This window comes from Magallana gigas, chromosome 7, assembly GCF_963853765.1.
Source record: "Magallana gigas chromosome 7, xbMagGiga1.1, whole genome shotgun sequence".
NCBI classification, from domain to species: domain Eukaryota; kingdom Metazoa; phylum Mollusca; class Bivalvia; order Ostreida; family Ostreidae; genus Magallana; species Magallana gigas.
This window is the reverse complement of record NC_088859.1, coordinates 9,224,047-9,251,415: the sequence shown is the minus strand read 5'-3', so window position 1 is coordinate 9,251,415 and position 27,369 is coordinate 9,224,047. Positions and strand designations below refer to the sequence as shown.

The 27,369-nt window shown below is 30.2% G+C and overlaps 1 protein-coding gene across 2 annotated transcripts in view; it reads left to right on the top strand.

Annotated features, from left to right (window-relative positions):
- The window catches only part of LOC117684318 (scavenger receptor class F member 2-like), a 43,809-nt gene extending 39,450 nt beyond the window's left edge, over window positions 1-4,359 (top strand). The window contains exons 9-10 of one of the 2 annotated variants that reach the window (XM_066065255.1): window positions 1,027-1,144; window positions 1,373-4,359. In XM_066065255.1, the coding sequence (XP_065921327.1) occupies window positions 1,027-1,144; window positions 1,373-1,526 (272 nt within the window). In that variant the 3' untranslated portion in view covers window positions 1,527-4,359. The remainder of the gene's footprint in view (window positions 1-1,026; window positions 1,145-1,372) is intronic. The other variant, XM_066065254.1, reaches the window with a different exon arrangement.
- The last annotated feature ends 23,010 nt before the right edge of the window (window positions 4,360-27,369 follow it).

The window sequence follows — 27,369 nt, the reverse complement described above, 5'->3', positions numbered from 1 at the left end:
AACAAATTGTTTAAATTGTCTAAATAGAATGTAGTTGAAAATATTACTTTAATGTTAAAACTTTGAAAAATGCACTGTATAATGAGAGCAGTTTATCTAACTTGTATAAAAATTTAGAATAAGGTTTTTAGCAATACTTTAAAAACACTACAATTAAATATCTTTAACATACAAAAGATGAATAGAAAAAAGATGATCGATTACATGTTTAATAGCATATGATGACAGTAAATATGGACAGAAGTTTATGCAGAATTGTTCACTTAAATGTAAAGATGAGTTATGTAACAACGCTGACGGATCTTGTATTTGCAGAATTGAAAACCAAGGTTTTATTGACTGTACTAAAAGTGAGTCACTTTTCGAATCTTAAAAAAACATTAATGAAGCATTGGACGCGACATAAATTAAAAAAAATTCAAAATGTTTGGCTCAAAATTTAGCTATGGCCTTTTTAATTAAAAAAAAACAAACAGTTGAACATAATTGTTTTCCTTGAATCTTAAACCGCTTATAAAACTCTGTATGTTTCAACCATGATTTTCATATGAATGTTCTGATCTGAGGCTGAATAAAAGATTTTTTTAAAAAATGCGACAGCAAGCTTTAAATTAAAATTCCTAAACACCTTTCTTAGCATAGTTTTATAAAGAGGACCAACTTTGTTTAATAAATCCTTATTGATCATTTATAAATAAACCAAACCAATTTGCCCAGCAGACATTTGAAACAAGAGGTTTTCACTGTTGATTGCATTTTGCAAATGAAATTAAGTAGCTCATAATCGTATTTTAGCAATTAAATCTCCATCTATAGTTCTGTGTATTTAAAAAGTTAGACAAACAAATTTCTATGTAATTTAATAATTATAGAATAAATGTCAGGAGTTTTATTTTCTTTCTCTTTATTTTTTTTGGGGGGGGGTGTATGGTTTTTTTTGTCTTGTTTATCATATTTGTTTCTTGATAGAGGGTCTTTACTAATAATTCCAAAAGTCTACAGATGTATTGTAATTTGTTTTTACAGCTGATTTAAAGATCACTGCATTCGGTGAGGGTTGTAATGACCCATCTTACATCGCTGCATTATTAGTCGTAGTTTTCGTCACCTTTGTATCAGGCAGTGTATGCATATTATTCATGTGGTAAGATTTCTATTGCGAATTGTTTTTTTTTCTAAATATTTCAAAAGCAAAAATATGACTGACTAATCAAAATTATATTTCATCATTTATATCTCCCTTGCGTCGACTACTAACTTAAATCACGTAGTGAAAAAACCGAGTTTGTCGAAAATACTTTTGAAATGAAGCTGACATGTTTACAAAATATTACAGGTAAAAAGATTGAGTGGTCGAATTGTTTTATTTCAGGAAATATTACAGACTAGTAAAGAAGGTCCGTTCTTTGCAATATGCCTCTATAATAAGGGCATCGACGCAAGACAACAATGCAAACAATTGTCAGCAATATGAAGAACTACGTATATCAGACAGTAGATACCACAACATCGAATTAAGAAACTAAAACTAGAGTATTATTAACCATGTTGGACCTTTAAGAAAATTATAATTATTTGATTTAGATGAAATCAATTTTTTTTAATTATATCGCGTTTGTATTTTTAGTGCTCAAATCAAAGAATGGAAAGTAAGATTCCGATTTTATTCAAATAATAATATATTTTTTAGAGTAGTATTGCAGGGATAATATGAATGATTGTATGTGTTTGTCTAAAACGTGAAATTGTATTTGTAAGATTGTGAGTTTTGAACTTTCTGACAATTTTTTTACTTTTTGAACAATATGATAAGTAAATGTCATACATCATTTTTAATCATAATTAAACATTAGTTGGTGCACACGCAATTTAAGAAAGTCGATCAGTATTTATATAGGGCGTTAGGGTGAGAATAAAATGCCGATACTTTACCATCCTGAATTAAAAATGTTTTCTGGACTGTCACGTGATATGAACACTGAGGGACGTGTTTCTCAGGGCTCCTAACGTTTTGACAATTTTTGGATATTTACGCCAGTGATAAACTTCTTTTTTTTACTGGAAGACTTCGCATATAGATAAGTGTATATACGTTTCTCTTGGATGTGTAAAATATTTCGTTTTTTTCATCGAATTATTAATTTTCATATTTTGTGTACATATTTTGAACTAGGTGAGTCAGTCACGCATACTTGAACATACGATGGTCACAGGTAGTACGTGTAACAAAGGTAGTGTGAGGAAAAACTCACAACCAATCGACCATACTATTGAAACCACTTTACCTGAAAAACTCAGATATTCAAACATCTGAAGGCAAGAAATTATTAGAATATGATCTTAATTATAGATCCATTTATGCGTCTTATTGGTGATGACCTACATTGTCTACAGTTTGATCGCAATCTGTGGCGCATTTATTTACAAAAATTAGAAAGCCGAAACAAACTGTTAACAAGGCATAAAAATCAACGACGTTTCTGCTTCTTTTTACGACACAAATCCGTATTCTTCGGGAGCAACTTCAGTGTCTCTAAAAATACACATAATGTGGTCTACCATTATCAGTTGACGAATCTGCCGTTCATGAAATGTTAAATAAACTGAAAGTCAAACTCACAAGCAAAATACTATACGAAAAGATTCGTCACCCAGTTACAAATAAAATAACAAGCATACTCAATGGTACACGTTTCATGTATATTGAGCCTCTCCCAGCTGGAGAAAGTCTACCAAAATTCAATTGATGTGCAGGTCTTCGTTGTAAAATATTGCACTTTGGACAGCCAAAGAACAGCCACATACTTCGATGCACAAACTGTTGGAAAACAGGTCTTACAAAATCATCAATATGTAAGAACTATTCTTGCTGCAAAGTATGTCAAAAGCTTGGTCATATACCGGGGCAGAAAGAATGTCCACACTATGAAGTCCAGAAGCATATCGCTCCATACAGCGGATCACAAGACGTTCTGTCTATTTTTACCTGTGCGAAATGCATATCTACGGCGTCAAACATAAATCCGCCGAACATGCGTTTCAATATACCAAAGCGATTCGCTGGTTGTGGTGATTTAGATGTTGCGAGTAAAATAACAGCTGCAGAAGATGCTCTTTCAGCTATGCGACTCGGGAAAAAAAATTAAAACGAACAAGCAATGAAACGCCACTAAGGAGACAGTGATGGAAAAAATTATTGAAAATAAAAGCGTGCAAGTAAAACTGTTTCAAGAAAAAATATGATCGGCTAAACAATTCACCTAGTTCGTGGAAACCATCGATAACGACGAATTCGGCTCCGGTCTGGATAGGACAGGGAGCATCAACACAAAATGAGATAAATGGCCCGGTAAGAACACTTTGGGAACGATAATTAAAAAAGTGGCGAAAAAAATTCGCTAGCGAAAATTAAGTGATAACGCACAAAAATCAACCAAAAAAACCCAAACAATCAAAACCGGGAACAAGCAAAACAAGAAATATCGTTGACATGTTGAAAACTTTGCGTGCGGCACCAGACAGTGATGCATCCGGTTGCAATCCCGACTCCGAGAGTTCGGAATCGGAGGGTGAGACCTAGGTTAGTTATTCTGTATTTTTAACGATAGACAAACATAATTGTTGTATGTACTGTAGTTTAGTTAGGAAAAAATAGTTGAAAAACGAATGAACTTAAGAAAACATATGTCAATGTATCGGTTATTATTATTATTTGTATTTTTTTAATATTTAGAATTATGGTATTTATATATGAATGCATATAACATTAAGTAATACAAAACCCTTGAGAAATGAATGAATTAAATATACTGACAGTCAATGTAAGAGGATTAAATTCTAGTGAAAAAAGATATAAGATTTACTCATGCTTAAAAGAAAAAAATATATGTAGCTTTTCTTCAAGAAACTCATTTTATTAAAAAGTTTGAAAATAAATATAATTTTTTATTGAGAAGGAAAATCTGTGCATGCATTTTCAAATTCTCAGTTTAGTAGAGGGGTCACTATTCTTTTTCGTAAAGAACCAAATTTGGTAAATCAAAATACCCACCGTTCGGAAGATGGTTCAAAACTTTTAGTAAACGTAAAAATAGATGATAAGAACTTCGCGTTCGTAAATATATATGCACTAAATGATTATTCAAAACGAACGGATTTTTTGATAGGATGAAAAGACTTATCGCACTACATTCTTTATAAGAAAGCGACAAATATATATGTGGCGATTTTAATTGTTCTTTTGAAAAAAATGACAAATTGCACAAGAAGTCAGCAGAAATTGTTAATTATTTAGTTTTTGTAAATATTTGGAAACACAAAACTTCTAACAGAGAGGGATATACTTGGTGTCGGAAAACAATCAAAAAGGAGAATTGATTTCATATTTACAAGTAAATAAGCCTCTGAATTAGTGGAACAAATACAAGTTTTTCTTTATATAGATGTATTCATTATATCAGTTTAACATCAAATAAAACAAACAAAGATCAACAAAATATAGAATATACATATGCTCTAAATTGATTTTACAAAATTTTGGAAAATTCTAAAGTCTACGAATGAATTGTGACTTTTTAAAACAGAAGCATAGAATACAGTAGATACCTTTACATGGTTCAAAACCTTAAAGTACATGTTTCCACTTAATATCAATTTTAGTGTAAACATTTAAAGCATTCCATATTTCAAGTACAAATCAAGTACAAAAAATACAAGTTAAACGCATTCCAGGTACTCATAGTAAAGGTAATAGAATGAGCGATCACCGTTTCTTGAAAATAAATGTAAAAATTGATAAATTTAAATGAGGCCCAGGCTGTTGGAAGCTAAATACATCACACCTTGAAAACAATGAGTATAGAGAAGGAATAAAAAATATATTTAAAGATCTAAACGATTCACTCGATGCTTTTTCTAAATGAGAAACTTTTAAACACAAAGTACGCGACCTCTCAATAAACTTTGCAAAAAATATAAAATCAAAAATACAAAATTTGGAAAAGAAAATCGATGAAATAGAAACTCTACCAATTGAAAATATTAATATGAAAGAAAAACGTGATCTTACATCAAAACATGATAAACTGCAAAACGAAATTGCAAAAGGCACGCAAACAAGATGGTTAAATGAAGGTGAAAAAAATACAAGCTATTTCCCAGGACCAGAAAAGAAAAATCAAACTAACAATACCATTTAAGAATTAAGAGTTATTAATAACAAAATAATTAATACAAACTAAGAAATTATTAAAGAAATATGCAATTTTTACGAGAATCTTTACACGACGAAATCTATCGATTGCAATAAAATCTCTAATTATATTAATGGCATTACAAAGAAGCTGTTTTTGATATGAAAAACAACAAATCCCCTGGTTTAGACGGACTCCCCTGTGAATTTTAATAATGTTTTCGAAGTATATTTCACCAATATGTTTTGATTTACTTTTAAGCGTATATGAAAAAGAGCTAAGTTATACTGAACAATTAGCATCGATCACAGTTGTATTTAAAAGTGGCGACAGAAAAGGTCTAAAAAACTATAGACCTTTAAATTCAACTATTACTGATTACAAAATTATAACATTCATATTTGCTAGACGATTACAAAAGGTTATTAATAAATTAATCGGAAACAATCAATCAGCTTACATTAAAGGTGGTTATATTGGCGTTAATGCGAGATTAATTATGGACATATATGAATATTGTACAGAAAATAATAATGATGGAATTCTATTATTTCTAGACTTTGAAATAGCTCTTGACTCTGTTGAGTGGAATTTTGTTTTTAATGTCTTTAAAAAATTTAACTTTGGGGATGATTTTATAAACCGGATTAAGATGTTGTATACAAATCTAGCCTTAAAAGTAAAAATAATGGATGGATATCCAACTCATGTAAAATGTCAGGAGGAATAAGACAGGGAAGTCCAATTTCAGCAATGCTTTACATTTTTATAGCAGAAATTTTAGCTTTAAAATTAAAAAAAACAATAATACAATAAATGGTTTTCAATTCAAAGATGCGCATAAAGAGATAAATATTTGCAATACGCAGACGATATAACTCTTACTTTAAAAAACACTTCCAAAAAAAAAAAAAAAAAAAAAAAAGCATTACAGACAGTTGAATTTTTTTTCTGCCATGCAGGATCAAAACCTAATTTGAATAAATCTCTGTGTATACTCATTGGCAATTTAGAAGATAAACATGAAATTATAGAAGGAGTAAAAGTAACATAAAGTGCAGTACGATGCTTAGGAATTCACCTAGGTCATGATAAAAATAAATGTAATGAGTTAAATTGGATAAAAACTTACAATGACATGGAAAAACTCTTTGAGACATGGAGAAAGAGAAAACTTATTATATATGGCAAATCGTGAGTTGTTAATAATTTAGCTGTGTCAAAATTAATTTACAATGCATATTCTCCAACTTCCTGAAAATGATTTTATTAAGAAAATCAATAGAGTCATTTTCAATTTTATTTATAACAAACATGAAAGATTTAAACGAAATACTTTAATAGGAAAAAATAGAAGAAGGCGTGATCGGTGTGATAGACATAGAACTTGAGTTAAAAGCAGCACTGAAAGCATCATTGATTAATAGATTATCGGAGTTATATTTGATTAATGAGGTCATTAATGCTTATTTGAAAAGGGCCAACCTTAATTTGAATTACATATCATCACGACTGAGAGAAATATAGAAGATATGACAGTTATCAATCATCTTCCTAAATTTTATCAAGAAATATTTTGTTGTTTTAATGGTTGTAAAAAGCAGAACAAAATTCTTCACATGTCAAATGTAACATATGTACAGCAACCTCTATGGAACAACGAACTGTTTAGGTATAAAGGCAAAACGTTGTATATTTTAAGATGGATAAAAAGTGGTATATCATATGTAATAGATCTCTTCAAGAAAAATGGCAAAATGAAAACACCAAATCAATTATCTGATATGTTGTCCAAAAAAACGAATTGGCTATGTGAATATTATATTTTACGAAACGTTATAAGACAACAATGTGTGAATTTTGATATGACATGTAGTCAATACACAACAACTAATGTTGAGAAAAGCTATACATTTCATTTAGGATGGCATACAATTACTGACAAAAAATGTAAATTCCTCTATGAAAATTTGTTGATAATAAGTTCCAAAAACCCTTTTATCAGTCCTATTATAAGAACATGTTTAACTTTCAAAACAAAAACTGGAAAAGCATATTAATTAATAAAATTAAAAACATATATGATAAGAGGATATGTAAATTTAATTACAAATTGTTGAATAATATAAGTTGCAATTCATTTTTAGATCAATGTAAGTTACGACCAAACAAATGTTGTAATTATTGTCAAGACACAACAGAGAACGTTGAATATCTTATTTTTAAATGTGACAATGTCAAAGAAATATGGTCAACACTGTGTACGATTATGCAATTAGATATGATGTGGAAACATGTAATTATAGATTTCTATTACGAAAATAACCTCAGGGTACATTTTTTGAATAATATTATATTTTATGTTGCTTGTATGATTTACAAATTCAAGGTGTTATGTAGATTTGAAGAAAAAAATGAAATCTCTCAAAGTCTGAATATTTAAAGAATTATTTAACAAGAGATTTGAATTACATTACAATGTACTTTAAATCATCGAAATATTCATCAAAAATTAAAACATTAATAAATTGTGATTACTATTGTATACCCTAGACACCTAGGGTCTGTAATAAATATATGTGCAATACCCGGGGACCAGGTGATGGACTGTATGTATATGTGTTTGTCCTCTGGTTTAGCCAGGGTATTTTATATATTTACTTAATATATTTCTATCTCTTTCTAAGATAGCTTACTTTGTACCAGTTTTTTTCCTATTTTTATACACAATATTTTTTTGGTATGTACACATGTTAATTAGACGCAAATATTGTGAGTTCTTTTTATGCATCTCTATAGATTATCGACGTATATGTATCTCTACATACAAAACAATAATAAACAATAAGGAATTATCTACCAAAGATAAACACATTATTTTATGTATTTATATGTTTATATATATAAACATTATCAAAATACATGTTTTTAAGACAGCCAGTTCGATACTTATTAACGTCCTCTCAATGAAAACATGTACATTTATATGCAGCATATAAAAACTAATGAATTATACATGTTTGTACGCTAATTATTGAAGTTTTGTACACTTTGTTTGTTCCTGTAAATAAAAGATAAAAAGTTTTCTGTATGTATTATGACAAGAAATGAAGGTAAATCTTACATTATTTTTTTACACCATGTTATTTAAATGTTCCCTTCAAATTAAAATAAAAATTATATAAGAGATTCGTCCCATCAAATAATAAGTTGTCTCTCCTTCCTCCATATCTTTTGAAATGTTGAAATTGTGCAATTACGAGCATGTGCAGTTTTTCCTATTGTATTCTATATAGTTGAATCAAATTCCAACAATATACAGTAAAACTCGGTTTTAGCGAAGTCCTAGGGCCCAATGGATTTACTTCCTTGAATACATAATTCGTTATATGCGTATAACGGATTCGTAGTAATAAGTATTGCGAATTCACTATACATATTTGTTTTTTCACCAGAGTATAATTTTTGCTAATTGAAGCTTATACTAATATGACATTACTTTGATACCTTTATTCATCGGATTGTGAGTCAAAAAATTAAGTTAAAATTAAATTCACTCAAACTAAAATGCTAAATTATAGTGCAATCTATTTTAAGTGTAAAGAAAGTCGTAATAAAAGTGTTAAACTCACCTTTTCGGAACTCAAATCAGTTCGCTCTATTCGTAGATTCGTTATATCCGAATTCGTTATAACCGTAAAATTTTGCAATGATTTGTTAAGAACATCACCGGCGATTAAAAAAACTTCGCTATATCCGAAAATTCGCAATATTCGTGTTCCTACTAAACACGTTTTACTGTAGATAGATAGATAGATAGATAGATAGATAGATAGATAGATAGATAGATATATATATATATATATATATATATATATATATATATATATATATATATATATATATATATATATATATATATATATATATATATATATATATATTCTACAGTTGAAAAGGAGAATCGTTGTTATGTTTGCACATACTCACGATCACCAATGAAATTGATTTTACCGTTATTATTGTAACAGTATACAATTCTAAATTTTCTTGGAATTATACGTTGATAGATGGCCATAGATTCAAAGCAAATTCTATATATGTAATTAGGAAATGGACTCAAATTTTGTTTTGGCGAGAAGTAATGAAAATTAAAAATTTAATTAAAATTCATTGTAGATGAATGATTCTTATAGAAATGCTTCCGTTTGTTGATTTTGGTTAACTACAATTTACACAAGAAACAGCTATCACAAGGTCAAAAGAAAGGCCACAAACCATTTAAGAGGCTGTCCAAGCAAACATCAGGCGAATATATAAGAAAACGTCGCACATCGATTTTCACGATTTTTTTGTTTTCCCTCTGAAATAGTTTCTTTGTATTCTCTTTTAACCCACAATAATGATGATTTGCTTGAAAAAATAATTTAAGTGGTTATTCGGACGGGAAGATATATATTTCATTCTCTTATATAAATCATTGAAACCATGTACCAAACTGTGAGCTTTAAAATCCAATACATTGTTATTGGGGAGGGTTTGTATTTTTTTTAAATGAGAAAATTATTTTGACTTTTTATTGATAAAATAAAATGAGTGGGAAAAGCTTGCGTTTAAAAATTGTAGACATGTATATTTTGGTAATGTTTGATAATTTCAGTTACCTCCCTTGCCAAATGATAATTTGGAGGCTTAAAAATTTAGGAAAAAAATAAAAGCAATAAATTTTCAACAATAAATAATTCATATAAAATCAGCTTAATTGTTTATGATAGACAAAATTTTTTTTTAACGCTGAAGTATATTTTTTAAAAATATTCAGTGCGGGTATATTTCGAAACCAGTGTAAACAAAGATGGCCGCCGCTAACGTCTGTGCACAGCATGCTGCCAGAGTTGATTGATTTTCGGTGTTTTGGTGATGTTGTTTCGATCTCAAATACCATTGGAAGTTAAATCAGGTCGCCAATAATAGTAAGCATCCCGAACCTTTTATTGAAACTAAGATGAAGTACTGTTACCAGACGAATTTCAACAAGTCAGCCAACAAATTATGCAGCTATGAGTACATTGATGTACACATCCATTCCTCAAAGAAAAAAGCAAGAGGTGTTCACCTGATGACGACAGAGGAATGTTATTTCTTGACAAATGGGTAGTTCAAGAGGGGTCAGGTAAATAATATGCATTGAGAGAGAGAGAGAGAGAGAGAGAGAGAGAGAGAGAGAGCATTCTTACATTTATATTATTTAATATCAGATGTTTACTTGCACATTTAATTTGTATTAATTGCATTCACATTACCATAAATAAATCTTTGTAAAAAGAAAGTACAACACTAATCATAGAGTGTTTCATGTGGTTAATATTGGGAAAATATCCTACAAATTTTTTAGATAGGATTGTGTTGAGATTTAGAGTACTCTTTTTTTCCATTGAAATGTCATTTTAGTCTTCAATCTTCATCTCTTTAATTTTCGTAATTGAAAAATATTGCTTTGTAAAAAAAATTGAAGAAAAAAATTTTTATGAAATGACAAGTTTTTATAACATACACAGCAGAAAATATGGGGTGTTTTTTTTTTGTTAGCACAGCAATATTATTTAACACAGCAGCTATTGACTTGGCAAAGAGTACATATCTGACATGTGACAAGAAATGTAAATAAAAAATTTCACACAACAGTATGATATTAGTTTTGCTGATGATAATCAGAATATGAAATGGAATCTCTGTATGTGTTCCACAATATTTATTATCAATTTTAATATCTTAACAATTGAAGGTACCGGTACATGAATTTGTTTTATTAATATGTGTTTCTCTATTTATTTTTTTAGAGAAGTGCAAATGAAATATTCTTCTGGAAAATACTGTCCTTCTATATTTAAACTTGGATAAAACATGGAAAAAACCTACAAGATTGCTGAAAGAAAAAAAACCCAATCAAGTTGCTTGGCATGATGGATCTGGATGACTTTTACAGCATCTAATATCATGGTTAAAAATGATATTCCTGCATATGAAACAGTGAAAGTGTGCCGAATAAGAAGGAAGATCAAGAAGGGGGTTCAGGGATTATGTGAAGCAGTAGTTTGAAAGGATATATTTAGATGGCACAGAAACTAACTAGATTTGCAAGTCAGTATATAAATGGCCACATTCATTTAAATTAACAAATGTTTTCCTAAGGAGTGGTTGAATTTCCAGAAGATATCACTTGGAATTTGTTTTTCTCAATTTAATCATCTGCACATTTTTCTTCAATGAATAAAAGTTGCAAACAAGACTAAAATAAGATGCTTTGAAGTTTGTCGGATTGACCACATGAGAGAGAGAGAGAGAAAGAGAGAGAGAGAAAGACAGAGAGAGAGAGACAGAGAGAGAAGAGAGAGAGAGAGAGAAGTTGAATGAACTTGTCTTCATGCATCATGCACTGTATGTACATGTTATCATATAGCATTTTAATGCTCAATAAATTGTTATCTTGCATGAGTTTATTCTCTGTTTATTTATTCCAAATTGCTAGTGCACACTTTCTTAGATAACTACTTTAATTTTAATGTTAATATTATTAGTTTGATATCTTCATCTATTATGGTTATTTGTCATACTATGAAAGTAACTTATACTAGCCTAGTTAATTTGTATGTTAAGAGATTTCAATATCTTGAGTAAATAACTAAATATAATTAAGTATATTAATTAGTACAACAGTATCCACTGTTAACATGCAAATACATGTACTGACATCACTTAGCATTAGCAATATTATAAAATAACACTGTCCAAGTAAACTGTCCAAACATAACATTGATACATGTACATGAAATGTATTCTTTCACTCTTATGCACTGCTTATTTATTCAAATATGTACAACATACTTGATAGTTAGTCAGCTGAGTAATTTAGAAATACATTTTTAAAAAGAGGAAAATACAGTTTAAAAGAGGCACATTGATTCTTATAAGACCATGGATTTGATTTGGGAAAAGTAATTTAAAGGGGGGGGGGGGGTTGTTTCAAAGCAAACTGCCCCTTGTATATTTTAGCTGCTCATCATACATGGATTATAAAATGGATTAGTATGGGGAATTAAAAAATAGGGGTGGGTTGTGATGTCTGACATTTCTGCTTGATTCATTGTGGACTTAGTCTGACTAAATAGTTGTTGTATACTAGTCTGTTTATGTTAATTTTTACCCAAAAGTTAAACACCTGCCTAGAATTTCCAAAAGCTATGTACCCGACTGAAAGTAGAGGTCACATTTCTTAGTTCTCATTCCAAAACAGTTGTATGCATTCATTTTGAAACTTTGGATTGAACAAGTTGCTAATGGCACTAATATAGAGATAATAACGAATTCAAATGTTACTACTAAGAAGAAATGATTTGATATATTTATGTGTATTTGTACATTATGGAATTGTTATAATTGTTTTGATTAAAAAAACAACAACAAAAACCCCTCAAATTCAGTAGTACCAGCGATAAATTGGATTTGACCTTTTCGCACAATTTGATAAAAAAAAAAAACTTCTTTATTATTATCCCACCAAGTTTATTACCAGTTTAAGAAGAAAATTTTAGGTAATACTTATTGAAAACACACAAATACATTGAATTTGAAAAATACATTCAGTTTTACACTGCATTAATTATTATTCCTTAATCAGTGATTAACACATTTTGAATCCTTATTCTCAAATTTATGTACTTCATGAAATACTGAAAACCCTTAAAATACATGTAATTTGAATGTATATTAGACCATCCAAATAGTGAAATGTTCAGCTAATTTTCTTCAGTTGTGAATAGTTTTAGCAGACTTAAACTCAGTTTTCAACATTTTTTTCAAAATGACCTTTTTGCAATTAAAATTATGAAAAATGTTGGTTTTTGATGAGTGATCATTATTTCTTTCCTCATAAAGCATTTCCTATTATAAAGATATAAGCATGTATTAAATTATAGTCAATATTTGAACTCCGCATTTACTGTCTTTTAACAATAATAATAACACGTTATGCATGGAAAAACGTCATTTTCAGTGTTAAAAATAGGTAATTTTGTGCAACTGCTTCTATGAGACCGATGCAGTTCCCCCTGAATTTATTTTTGTTTCTCAAAATTTCATTTCTCAGGTTTATAAAGATGCCTCATTTTTTCCTTTCATGAAAATGTATTGGATTTTATTGAAATTTCAAATTAACATTAAAATACCAGAATTTTGGTTTACAAAATATGCATCAACTTTGATAAGGCATATATTTTTATTTGAAATATATTTATACTTTAAAAGCAGTCTAAGTTAAAGAGTTAAGTGTGTTTAATTTAAATAATATAATTTTTAAAAAGGTTTAATAGAATTTAGTAGTTTTACAACTTATCAAACTTCACAATATTTTTGCAACTTCTGTGACCTTTTTGCACTTAACATGTTCCAAATTCAAAAATAGACATTTTTCTGCCTAGTTAGGCATACAATGAACTTTTTCTTTCACATGTATTACAATCATGTTAAAATGAAGTGATACACAAAAATTTATTGAAATCCAAGACATAGCATGTGCAAAGCCCTGCCTGAATTTTGCTTGGACAGCCTCTTAATTATCTGAACAAAAAATATTTTATTACAGGAAATATCTTTTTTTCAAACCCATGGATAAAGGTATGTACATCAGTTTTAAAATATGATAAGAATGTAAACAAACACAATATTATTTTTTTTTTATTAATACATTCTGCTTTTACTATTATCATTTTCTTTTAATAACTTCATGATTGTTCTACATAAACCTCTTAATAGTGATTGAGTAAAGAGTTTGTGTTAAGACACAAATTCTTTAAGATGCAATAGGAAGAACTGTTGTTTGGTAGGCTTGTTTTATCTATATCCCTGTATTTATTTTACAGCAAAGCCTATCCCTTTTTTTGTTTATGTGCGTTTACTTTAGTTTGCTAAATATTATATGTTTAAGATTGAGAAGGAAAGATGATGGACAGGACCTTCTTCATTAATTGAACTGTATTATGTATCTTTGGTACAACCTTCCCCGTTCTCAAACACAGAAAACCATATTCATTTTTGTTTACAAATCTTTATACCATCGATATGTTAAAATCATTAATTGTTAAATATTTGAAAATGGGCTGATTTGGTCCAAATTCAACGCACTTTGAAAATTGTTTTAAAAAGTATAATGGTTTTACTTTTTATGCACAGCGTGTAGTATGGAAGATTTGATACCATTGTCATCTATTTTGAATTTATACTTAATGGGGTCGAACCATGATGAATCACTCAAGAGGCATGCGCTGCTGGGAAAATATGTTTTAATAAAACATTGGCTTAAATGATTTCTATCTAACAAATGCAACCTCTATATCTATAATCCTATCATATTCTTTATAACACAGCCTATGATAATTTTTACAAACATGCTGAGAAAATGAAACTTTTAGTACTGATTGTAGAAATTATTGCCATGTAATTTGTTTACATAACGTTTTCTGCAATTCAGTCAACGCTCGCTGTGATAAGGCTTTGATTCGGGATATCTAAAGAAAATTTGCAACAAAAGTATTTTAAGATTGTATGCATTTGTTTATAAGAATATCATTTAATCGAAAAATCATATCAAGTTTTAAAGAAATGAATTGTAGTGAATCGTTTTTAAATAAATGACATTTGGAAAATGCAAAACTGTCAGGTTAACTCTAAGGATGAATATGTAACATCGGTTCTTGTATTTGCACGAATGTAAGGAATGTATCTCTTTAGTGCAAAGACAGTAAAAATAAAAGCTTATATATTATACATAGGTATTCTGCTCCTGATATATTAAAATTTCAGCGATTGACTATTTCATCTATAAACATCTTGCCTGCTTTAATTGATTTGTTTCATTATACGCACAAAATACCTTACCTAATTTTCTTTTGACAATATTTTTAGTGAATGGTTTTAAAAATTGTGTTCAAAAACATTTAATCTTTAATAATAATAATAATCTAAAATACTCAAAGAATGGGCTCTTTGTATAGTAAGATATGAACACAATGAATTTGAAATTTGTGATAGTTGTGATGTTGACAAACACGGGTCATTGACGTTAATGGCTACAAATGTACAAGCGATTGCAATCAAACAAAAGGTTCAAAAGATTCTTAATGGAAAGCGTTGTACAATTGGTGAATAATATGATTCATAAGTACAAATACTTTTATTTTTTAAATTGTTTTCTGGGTGATTAAAAATATCTAATATAAAAAAATATTTACCTTTCCTTTTTTCTTGTATAGTTAGTGAAAAATGTGATTTATAAGTACATATAATAGTTTTAATTTTTAAATTGTTTTCCAGGTGATTATTGCAATGCATAATAACTTAATTATTTAATAATCAAGATAACTTAACAGTTGTAGTATAAAAGATATAGGTTCATAAATTTGGCCAAAAATGAAAATTAGTTATATGCACTGAACTTTATTCTGTCTAATTTCTACAGACATTCAGGTTATATCATGGGTGGTGAAGTAAATGCGTCTACAAGTATTGTTCTAGCATGTCTTCAGTCTGATTTTCCAAATTATGAAAAATAAGACAAGTAATCATATGAAAGACTCCTTTTTTATGGTCATGTTATGAACCATTTGTTGAAATTAATGTTATTTGGAATCATGATTAAAAAAAACTACAAGTAGTTTTTTGCAACATCTGAAAGCTTTAAAAGTTTGTACTAATAGAAAAACACTTATTTCTAATTATTTCTAATGCAAAAAACTTTTTATTTTCATTTACAGCTAATTAACAATCAAATGTACTTGATAACAATATAGCAAGATGTATCATTTTTATGATAAGATTTTTGTAACTTAGTAAATTTTGTAAGCGCGAATGTACATCTAATTCACAAATATATTAAACAACCGAAAAAACCCTGTATTTAGCCGCTATCATTTAAATTAAATTATTTCTGATTTAAAAAAAAAGTAAATTTCTTGTGCATTGTTATCTAAGTTGAATATGTCAACAAGCTTGATAGCTATAACCTACAACAACCACATGTCCTGCAATCATGTATAAAAATAGATAAATAACTAGACACTTGTTGCAAAAGCAACAAAAAGGTCTTCCGTTTTGATATACATGTATCAATTTAACTGTGAGACATTGCTTCTCTCACATAGAAAAAAAGTAGATATGATAATTATTGTGAATGATATATCCAGACGTTACTTGCATGTAAAACAACGAAAATGAAAAAGAAATCAATTTTTGAAGTACTTTCTGTGACGACCGGAAGCAACGCCGATCTAAACAAAAATGTTAACCATTTGTACAATCATAAATTAATATTTCCTCAAAGTTTGGTTGTTCACGTCTCTGCCAAATCTAAGATCTCTTTGAAACAATATTTTTTGTCTCGGTACCGGAAACAGACAAACAGTAGTGATTAATAAAAACAAAAGCTGGTATTTCTCGTACATTTGCTAAGCGTACATCACTGTTTATCAGGCTAGATGAAACACCTGAGAAAGTCAGTTAAACTTGTTAAAAACATGATTTGTTTGAACCCTTCCAGTAAGAACCGGAAGTGACAGTTGGCAAAATTAGAGTCGTTAAACACATCCCCAATCAAATTTCTATCAATCATGAGAGCTTCGTGTCTCAATCACTTACAGTGACAAAAATCTCGCGGACATCAAATTTGTAAAAAGGAAAGCTACAGAGATATACTTGAGATATCTCACCGGAAGTAAAATTTATTTGCTAATTTTACATTATATAGATAACATATGTAAGATTATATACTGATATTTTTATTTTATGTAAAATGAATAAAATATGAAAAAAACCCAAATTTTTGAAGTGCTTCCGGTGACGACCGGAAGTTACGCCGAACATTACAATATAGTGTAAACACATGCACATACATACTTCTATCATCCCACAAAGTTTAATTGATCAAGTCGTCACCGTTTTTGAGATCTCTAGGAATCAAGGTTTTTTGTCTCGGGACAGGAAACGGACAAACGGAAGTGTCCGATGAAAATGAAAGTAAGTATTTCTTAACCATTACACAACAGGACTTAATTGGCTATCAATTTGTCTTACATTGTCAAACAAAAACAGTTAAACTTTTCACCAACTTGAATTGTTTGAACTCTTCCGGTGTGGACCGGAAGTGACGGTTCACAAAATGAGAGCGGTTAAACACATCTTCTATCAAATGTCTATCATCCATGTAAGTTTCGTGTCTTGGTCACTTACAGTTTATGAGATCTCGCTGTCATAATATTTGTTTTAAAAAGACTACCTGAGATATTTGAGATATCTCACCGGAAGCAATTTTTTTTTGTTTTTTAATCATCGGATAGATGACATATGAAAGCGTTTATACTTATATTTCAATTCTGTGTAAAACAAATAAAATGCGTAAAAACATAATTTTTGAAGTGCTTCCGGTGACGACCGGAAGTTACGCCGAACAAAACAAAATAATGTAAACACATGTACATACATAGGTCTATCATCCCACAAAGTTTGATTGTTCAAGTCGTCACCGTTTTTGAGATCTCTAAGAATCAAGGTTTTTTGTCTCGGGACAGGAAACGGACAAACGGAATTGTTTGATGAAAATGAAAGTTAGTGTTTGTTAACCATTACACAACAGAACTTTATTGACTATGAATTTGTCTTACTTTGTCAAACAAAAACAGTAAATCTCTTAAACAACTTGGATTGTTTGAACTCCTCCGGTGTGGACCGGAAGTGATGGTTCACAAAATAAAAACGGTTAAACACATCTTCTATCAAATGTCTATCATCCATGTAAGTTTCGTGTCTTGGTCACTTACATTTCATGAGATTTCGCTGTCATAATATTTGTTTTAAAAAGACTACCTGAGATATTTGAGATATCTCACCGGAAGTAATTATTTTTTGTTTATTAATCATCGGATAGATGAAATATGAAAGCGTATATACTTATATTTCAATTTTATGTTAAACAAATAAAATGCGTAAAAACATGATTTTTGAAGTGCTTCCGGTGACGACCGGAAGTTACGACGAACAAAACAAATAGTTTAAACACATCTACAGCAATAGGTCTATCATCCCTCAAAGTGTGGAGGTTCAAGTCTTTATGGTTTCTGAGATCTCATTGTCCATAGCTTTTTGTCGCGGGACAGGAAACGGACGACAGGAAGTGAATTTTGACAAAATGAAAAAAACGCCTAGAGATATTATCATTTTCTATCAGTCCTGAAAATTTCAAGAAAATCTATCCATCCATCTCTGAGAAATCTTGTGGACAAAAAAGGGGAAAAAAATAATAATAATAACTAGACTCTTGTTGCTATAGCAACAAAAAGGTCTTCCGTTCCTTATGTATTAATCTGTACAAAAAGTCCATTTCTCTTGTAAACAGAAAATGGATATAACATATACTGTAAAGAAATTCCAAAGAAATAAAAAAAAACAAAAGACAAAATGTCAATTTTTGAGTACTTTCTGTGACGACCAGAAGTTACGCCGGATCATTTAGAACATAGTGAACATATCTTCATACATTGTTTTGTCTTTTCTCGAAGTTTTGATGTTCAAGTTTTTGTAAGTTATAATATCTCTTTGAAAAAAGGTTTTTAGTCTCGGTACCGGAAACGAACAAACGGAAGTGATTTAAGAAATTAAAAGAAGATGTTTTAGTACATTTACCTACGGTACGTTTATATTAAAACAATATTAAAACATTAAAAAATAATAAAACAATATTAAAACAAATCTAAAGTTAAAAAAAAAATTCTATTCTTTGAACGCTTCAAGTGAGAACCGGAAATGACGTACGACAAAATGAAACCCGTTAAACACATGTTCAATCAAATGTTAATTATATGTATTTTGTTTCTTGATCTCTCGCAGTTTCTGAGATCTTGTGGGTACTTTGTTTTTTAAAAAGAAGGCTACCTGAGATATTTGAGATGTCTCACCGGAAGTAGAACTTTTTGTTGTTTATTTATAATGTGTATATGACCTTTTGTAATTCTATAGCTTAAATGTTACTTCCATGCTAATTAACCAAATATTTTAAAAAAATCAAAATTGGGTGTACTTCCTGTGACGACCGGAAGTTACGCCGGATAAAACAAACTAATGTGAACCTATGTACATACATAGATCTATCATCCGACAATGTTCGGTTGTTTAAATTGTTACCGTTTTTAAGATCTCGACGAAATAAGGTTTTTTGTCTCGGGACAGGAAACGGACAAACGGAAGTGCGCAATGTAAATTGTATTAAATATTCCTTGTATACTTGCCTTTTGTACATAATTGTTAATTAAAAAAACTTAAAATATCAAAAGCAAACAGTTAAACTTATAAACAGCTTGATTTGTTTGAACTCTTCCTGTGTGGACCGGAAGTGACGGAAGACAAAATGAAACCGGTTAAACATATCTTCAATCAAATGTCTATCATTCATGAAAGTTTCATGATTTGATCATTTATAGTTTCTGGGATCTCGCGGGTACAAAATATGTTTTAAAAAAGCTACCTGAGATAATTGAGATATCTCACCGGAAGTAGAATTTTTTTGTTGATATAACATTGCATAGATAACTTATGTATAGAATTATAGTTTTATGTTTATTCTATGGAAAAGAAATTTAATGCGTAGAAATAATATTTTTTGAAGTGCTTCCGGTGACGACCGGAAGTTACTACGAACAAAAAAAAATAGTTTAAACACATCAACAGCTATAGGTCTATCATCCCACAAAGTTTGGGTGTTCAAAACTTTACCGTTTTTGAGATCTCGAGGTGACAAGCTTTTTCAATGCGGGACAGGAAACGGACGATCGGAAATGAATTTTGAAAAAATGAAAAAAAACGCCTAGAGATATTATCATTGTCTTTCATTCCAGAAAATTTCAAAAAAATATATCCTGCCATCTCCGAGAAATCTTGTGGACAAAAAAAAAGGGAAAAAAAAATAATAATAAAAAAAGGTCTTCCGTTCCTCATGTATTAATTTGCACAAAAAATCCAGTTATCTTGTAAACAGAAAATGGATATAATATATATAAGCTTTGTGTCTTGATCTATCACAGTTTCTGAGATCTTATTTATACTTTGTTTTTAAAAAAGAAGGCTATCTGAGATATATGAGATGTCTCACCGGAAGTAGAACTTTTTTTTACCATGTGTAGATGACTTTTTGTATTTCTATAGCTAAAATGTTACTTATACGCTAAATAACCAAAATATTTTTAAAAAAGTCAAAATTGGGTGTACTTCCTGTGAAAACCGGAAGTTACGCCGGATAAAACAAAATAGTGTTAACACATGTACATACATAGGTCTATCATCCCACAAAGTTTGGTTGTTCAAGTCGTTACTGTTTTTGAGATCTCGTCGAAATAAGGTTTATGGTTTCTGGACAGGAAACGGGCAAACGGAAGTGTTCAATCTGAATTGTATTCAATATTTCTTGTATACTTGCCATTTGTACATTATTTTTCATTTATCTAACTAAAAAATATCAAAGGAAAACAGTGAAACTGATAAACAGCTCGATTTTTTTAACTCTTCCGGTATGGACCGGAAGTGACGGAAGACAAAATGAAACCGATTAAACACATCTTCAATCAAATGTCTATCATCCATAAAAGTTTCGTGTCTTGATCGCTTATAGTTTCCGAGATCTCGCGGGTACAAATTGTGTTTTTAAAAAGCTACCTGAGATAATTGAGATATCTCACCGGAAGTAGAATTTTTTTGTTGATATAACATCGCATAGGTAACTTATGTAGAGAATTATAGTTTTATGTTTATTCTATGGAAAAGAAATTTAATGCGTAGAAATAATAATTTTTGAAGTGCTTCCGGTGACGACAGGAAGTTACGACGAACAAAAATAAATAGTTTAAACACATCTACAGCTTTAGGTCTATCATCCCACAAAGTTTGGGTGTTCAAAACTTTACCGTTTTTGAGATCTCGAGGTGACAAGCTTTTTCAACGCGGGACAGGAAACGCACGACCGGAAATGAATTTTGAAAAAAATGAAAAAAACGCCTAGAGATACTATCATTGTCTTTCATTCCAGAAAATTTCAAAAATATCTATCCAGCCATCTCCGAGAAATCTTGTGGACAAAAAAAGGAAAAAAAAAAATAATAATAATAAAAAACCTTACAATCACTATAAGGTCTTCCGTTAGAAACGGAAGACCTTAACTAGACTCTTGTTGCAAAAGCAACAAAAAGGTCTTCCGTTTTGATATACATGAAGCAATTTAACCGTAGACATTGCTTCTCTTACATACAGAAAATAGTTAATATGATAAGTATTGTAAATGATATATCCAGACGTTACTTCCATGTAAAACAACGAGATTGAAAAAGAAATCAATTTTTGAAGTACTCTCTGTGACGACCGGAAGTAATGCCGAACTAAACAAAACAGGTTATAAAGTTTGATTGTTAAAAATATGATTTATTTGAATCCTTCCGGTGAAAACCGGAAGTGGCAGTTGACAAAATAAAACCCGCTAAACATATCATCAATCAAATGTCTATCATTCATGAAAGCTTTGTGTTTCATTCACTTACAGTGACAAAAATCTTGCGGGCATCAAATTTGTAAAAGGGAAAGCTACACAGAGATATTTGAGATATCTCACCGGAAGGAACAGTTATTTGAAAATTTAACATTATAAAGATGACACATCTAAGATTGTATACTGATATATTCATTCCATGTAAAAGAAATAAATAAAGAAAAAACATATTATTTGTAGTGCTTCCGGTGACAACCGGAAGTTACGCCGAACAAAAAAAAATAGTTTAAAAAAATGTACATATATAGGTCTATCATCCCACAAAGTTTGATTGTTCAGGTCGACATCATTTATGAGATCTCGTCGAAATAAGGTTTTTTGTCTCGGGACAGGAAACTGACAAACGGAAGCGTTCAATGTAAATTGTATTAAATATTTCTTGTATACTTGTCTTTTGTACATTATTGTTCATCGAAGTCACTACAAATATCAATGAAAAACAGTTAAACTGATAACAAGTTCGATGTGTTTGAACTCCACTTGTGTGGACCGGAAGTGACGGAAGACAAAATGAAACCGGTTAAACATATCTTTCAATATAATGTCTATCATTCATGAACGTTTTGCGCTTTGATTACTTATAGATTCTGAGAACTTGTTTGTACAAAATGAGTTTCAAAAAAGCTACCAGAGATATTTGAGATATCTCACCGGAAGTAGAATTTTTTTGTTGATATAACATTGCATTGATAACGTATGTATAGATTTATACTTATATATCTATTCTATGACAAAAGAATTTAATGCGTAAAAATAGTTATTTTTGAAGAGCTTCCTGTGACGACAGGAAGTTACGACGAACAAAACAGAATAGTGTAAACACATGTACTTACATATGTCTATCATCCCACAAAGTTTTATTGTTTAAGTTGTCACCGTTTTTGAGATCTCTTCGAAATAAGGTTTTTTGTCTCGGGACAGGAAACGGACAAACGGAAGTGCTTAATGTAAATTTTATTAGTTATTTTTTGTATACTTGCCCTTTGCATTTTATTGTTCATCGAGCACACTACAGATATCAAAAACAAAAAGTTTAACTGATAAACAGCTCGATTTTTTTCAACTCTTCCTGTGTGGACCGGAAGTGACGGAAGACAAAATGAAACCGGTTAAACACATCCTCAATCAAATGTCTATTATCCATGAAAGTTTCGGGCCTTGATCACTTATAGTTTCTGAGATCTCGTGGGTACAAAATGTGTTTTAAAACAGCTACCTGAGATGATTGAGATATCTCACCGGAAGTAGAATTTTTTTGTTGATTTAAAATTGCATAGATAACTTATGTGTAGATTTATACTTATATATTTAATTTGTTGAAAATGAATTTATTACATGAAATGACTATTTTTGAAGTGTTTCCGGTGACGACCGGAAGTAACGACGAACAAAACAAAATAGTTTAAACACATCTACATACATAGGTCTATTATCGTACAAAGTTTCGTTGTTCAAGTCTTTACCATTCTTGAGATCTCGAGGTGACAAGCTTTTTTGTTGTGGGACAGGAAACGGACGACCGGAAATGATTTTTGAAAAAATGAAAAAAACGTCCCTAGCGTTTATCATTTCCTATTATTCCTGAAAATTTCAAGGAAATATATCCAGTCATCTCTGAGAAAATCGGGGAAAAAAATAAGAATAATAATAATAAAAAGAAACATTACAATCACTATAAGGTCTTCCGTTGGAAACGGAAGACCTTAATAAAAAAACATTACAATCACTATAAGGTCTTCCGGAAGACCTTAAAAAATAAAATTCTATACTGAATATGGACTTTCCATTTTTTGCATGAACTGTGTGTATTGCAGTATTATAAATTATATTATCTCAAAAATTTGCTGTTGAACAGTTGATTGCTAACAAATGTTACGATTTGTATTCAGCTGGTGTTTGGTACGTTTTATATCCAGTTTTACACTTCTGATATGGAAAGAATAATGTATATGTGAATGTTTGCCTCTATAACAAGATCATCACAAAGGAACAACACGACGAATGATGGTCAACAATATGATGAACTACGTAGATAGGAAAATTCGTACAACAACACTGAACTTAAAACATTAAACGATCATTTCCAGGCAAAAGAACACTTTTCAGATTGTATGAAATGTTTAATCCGCTTTTGGACTAAGATATATTCTCATTGAATTGGTTTAGATCTTACTTCCTAAGAAAAATCCAAATGTGTTGCAATTATATGTTTTCCTCAATTGTGTATCTAACAATTTATCAATCTGACAGAAATATTTAACCTTTTTCGAAGGAGATGTTGGAATTTTTTAATGTAAATTCTGTTTCGTGTACTGTTTGCATCATCATCAGATAAGAAGAGATCATCATCAACCACATGCAACTCATAGTCTACTGTAGAGTATAATATGGTGTGATTGATACTGTGACGAAATAATGTGAATTTTAATTGTTTACCCTATTACTTATATCCTAAATCACTCTCCCAACTTCTTGATCCCATAGTCCTATATCGGACCAGTATTTCTGAAGACTTGAAAGGAATGTTTGTTTTAGGTTAAGTAATTTTATTGCACTTACTTCCTCTAGTGAATATACTAATGGGTTAAACATCGTGTAAGTTCATTCAAAGTCATATTTGGAAATGAATAGATATTCTCACATAAAGTGCATATAAAAGTAATGGTTTAACTTCAAACGAGTTTGAAACATAACAAGAGAAGATTTTATAAATTGATCCTTAAATAATTTAATATTTATTAGTTCAACGAGCTATGGGCGTTTCTCATAAGTCGAAAAATTTCTTTGATACCTGCATGAAAAAAATTTCAGCAAGATTTACTTTTCTCTACATTTCTGATTTAAGAATATTTTTAATATATAGAACGTGAATTTCCCAAAAAACGCTGTTAACAAAGTGTAAAATTATTATTATTTAATTGTAAGCAACCAAAATACAATCATATAAATATATGAAATATCATAAGTTGAACCTTGAAAAATAAATAATACACATCAATTATTTCACGATATGAAAAATTAAGCGTGTTCTCACAATTTCCGTCAACTGGAGACAACGATCAACATTTACGGCGAAGCTGGCACTTCTAAGAATAATTAAAATGAAGATACTCATGTATAATATACAAAAATATATACTGTCAAGGAACATGACTGCTTTAAATTGCTAACAATGAGTTTTGAATTAAAACACGTACAAAGTCGGCCATCAGAATAAAACGTCGTACATGCAGCTATCGGTAGTGCATCATATCATTATATACCAAAATACAATCATTTAAATATATGAAATATTAAAAGTTTAACCTTGAAAAATAAACAATACAAAAGAATTATTTCACGATATGAAAAATAAAGTGTGTTCTCACAATTTCGTCAGCTGGAGACAACGATCAACATTTACGGCGAAGCTGGCTCTTCTAAGAATAATTAAAATGAACATACTCATGTATCAGCCCTGCGAATGTGTTCGGAATGTTTTCTTTATCGTTGCTTAGTATGTTATAAATCCAGAGGTGCTCGAATGAAAGTTCACGAGACTTCACCGAGATTTGTTCAGTTCCTGTGAAATTTCGAGCGGGAGTATAAGTGTTCGGATAATATTCTTAAAATACGCAAGTACTGGTCGATTTTCATGTCATATCCTACTTTGATTTATGTTAAAACATCAACATCTTTTAAGATGCATGTCTTATTTCACCAGCTAGCGGTTTTTTAAATTTAACAATATTATTCAGAACAGATTTATCGTTCGTGTTCAACCACGTGTTGAGTGGTTGATAATAAAAACATTGGGTTGCTTAAGAAAATCATAGTCATGTTTGATGCTTGTGGTGTGCAATACCATGTTTTAAAAAAAATAATGGATGAATGTTTTGCATAAAAATCTAGTATATCGAGCCATTATCAAGGAACATTCTGCATAAAATAGTACAGTCTGTTTCACTATTGATGTTATTACTAGGTCAGGCGCGGATCGAACATCAATTCTTAGGGGGGATCTCTATTACGCATGTTAATTGTCGCAACAGCAGAAAAAAACTATTTTTTGTATTGCCACATTTATTTCTAGAACACATTTTATCCTCCAATTAATGAAGATAAGGTTTAAAATCAATGAACCTCTAGAATTTATATTTGAGTACAAGTACATAGATTCTCTAAAATAGACTATCAACACGAGGCACGATTTTTACTGCGAAACTGTGGTCAAATAAAACCACGTGATCTAAAGTTTAAATGACAATAACATTCGCAGGGGTGTTTATAATTAACATATATATATATATACTGTCACGGAACAGGACTGCTTTAAATTGTTAACAATGAGTTTTGAATTAAAACACGTACAAAGTCGGCCATGCAGCTATCGGTAGTGCATCATATCATTCCATGTGTACCATTTTATTACCTCACTGGCTGATAGGAATTAGAGTATCATACTGGATTGAGTCGAGCAGAAAAAGTATGGCTTTGGACATTGGCTGAATTAATTGCTAAAATAATGATTATTTTATCAATAAAGAAAATTTATCACTTTTTAGATTCAATGATGTAATGAGGAAGTACTGCAGAAAGTTAAGAAATAGGACGGGTTGAAATAGGAGATTGGTGTACGTCATTTTTGAGACTTGGATTCATTTGCTGCAGATCGCATTTATTTCCTCTTCGTTTTTAATTCAGCCAGTTAGGATCACAGCTTTAAAATCGTGTATAATCCATTAGGTGGCAAAATACATTTTTTTTTATAATTCATTGTAGCCAGGGGTGTGTTTCTTCGAAACTCTGTAACTAGAATTTTCTCAGTTTACATTTAGCTCAAATACCTTTAATCTACTTGTTATAAGACCAATCGCCAATTTCTGAAGAAAATTACTAGTCAAAACTTTTAAAATTTTCTACATACTGGTTTTTATGAGATTTTGAACCTTTCATATTCTGCTAATTTTTCATGATATTTCAAATTTTAAGACCTTCTCCAGCTAATTCCCTGCAAAGGGTTTACTTTCAGTACCGTGTGCATGTTGCACCATCAGAAACTTATCGACGTATAGTTTACCATGTCCCATCCACCTACTTTTTTGTTTTTCTACCTCTCGTCTATCACCACAGTCATACCCGCAATTTCGCATTTTACTTCTAATTCTCATGTACCTAACACATGGTGCCTACTTATTGCTTGTCAATTTCAACAAGAGACATCCATCTAACTAATGATAATCATTAAAAAACATTTTATGAATTTCAGCAACAATCGAGTACTTAGCCTTCGAGTACAGCAGCTCTCAATTTTACAAAAATATTGACTTTATCTGAAACTGTCTGTTTCTACCTTAAATTCGGCTCGGTAGCCCTATATCAGCTGAAGGCGCATCCATTTTGAATGGTGTTTCTGTTGTCATTGTGTTCATACGCGCCGCTTTATTAACATTGTTTGCTTTTTTGATGAATGTTATTTTTTCAGTTTTATTATTTGAGAATGTTTTATTAAATGATACGCGCATTAATGACATTTTTTCCTTTGATAGGTCGATCAAAAGAAAA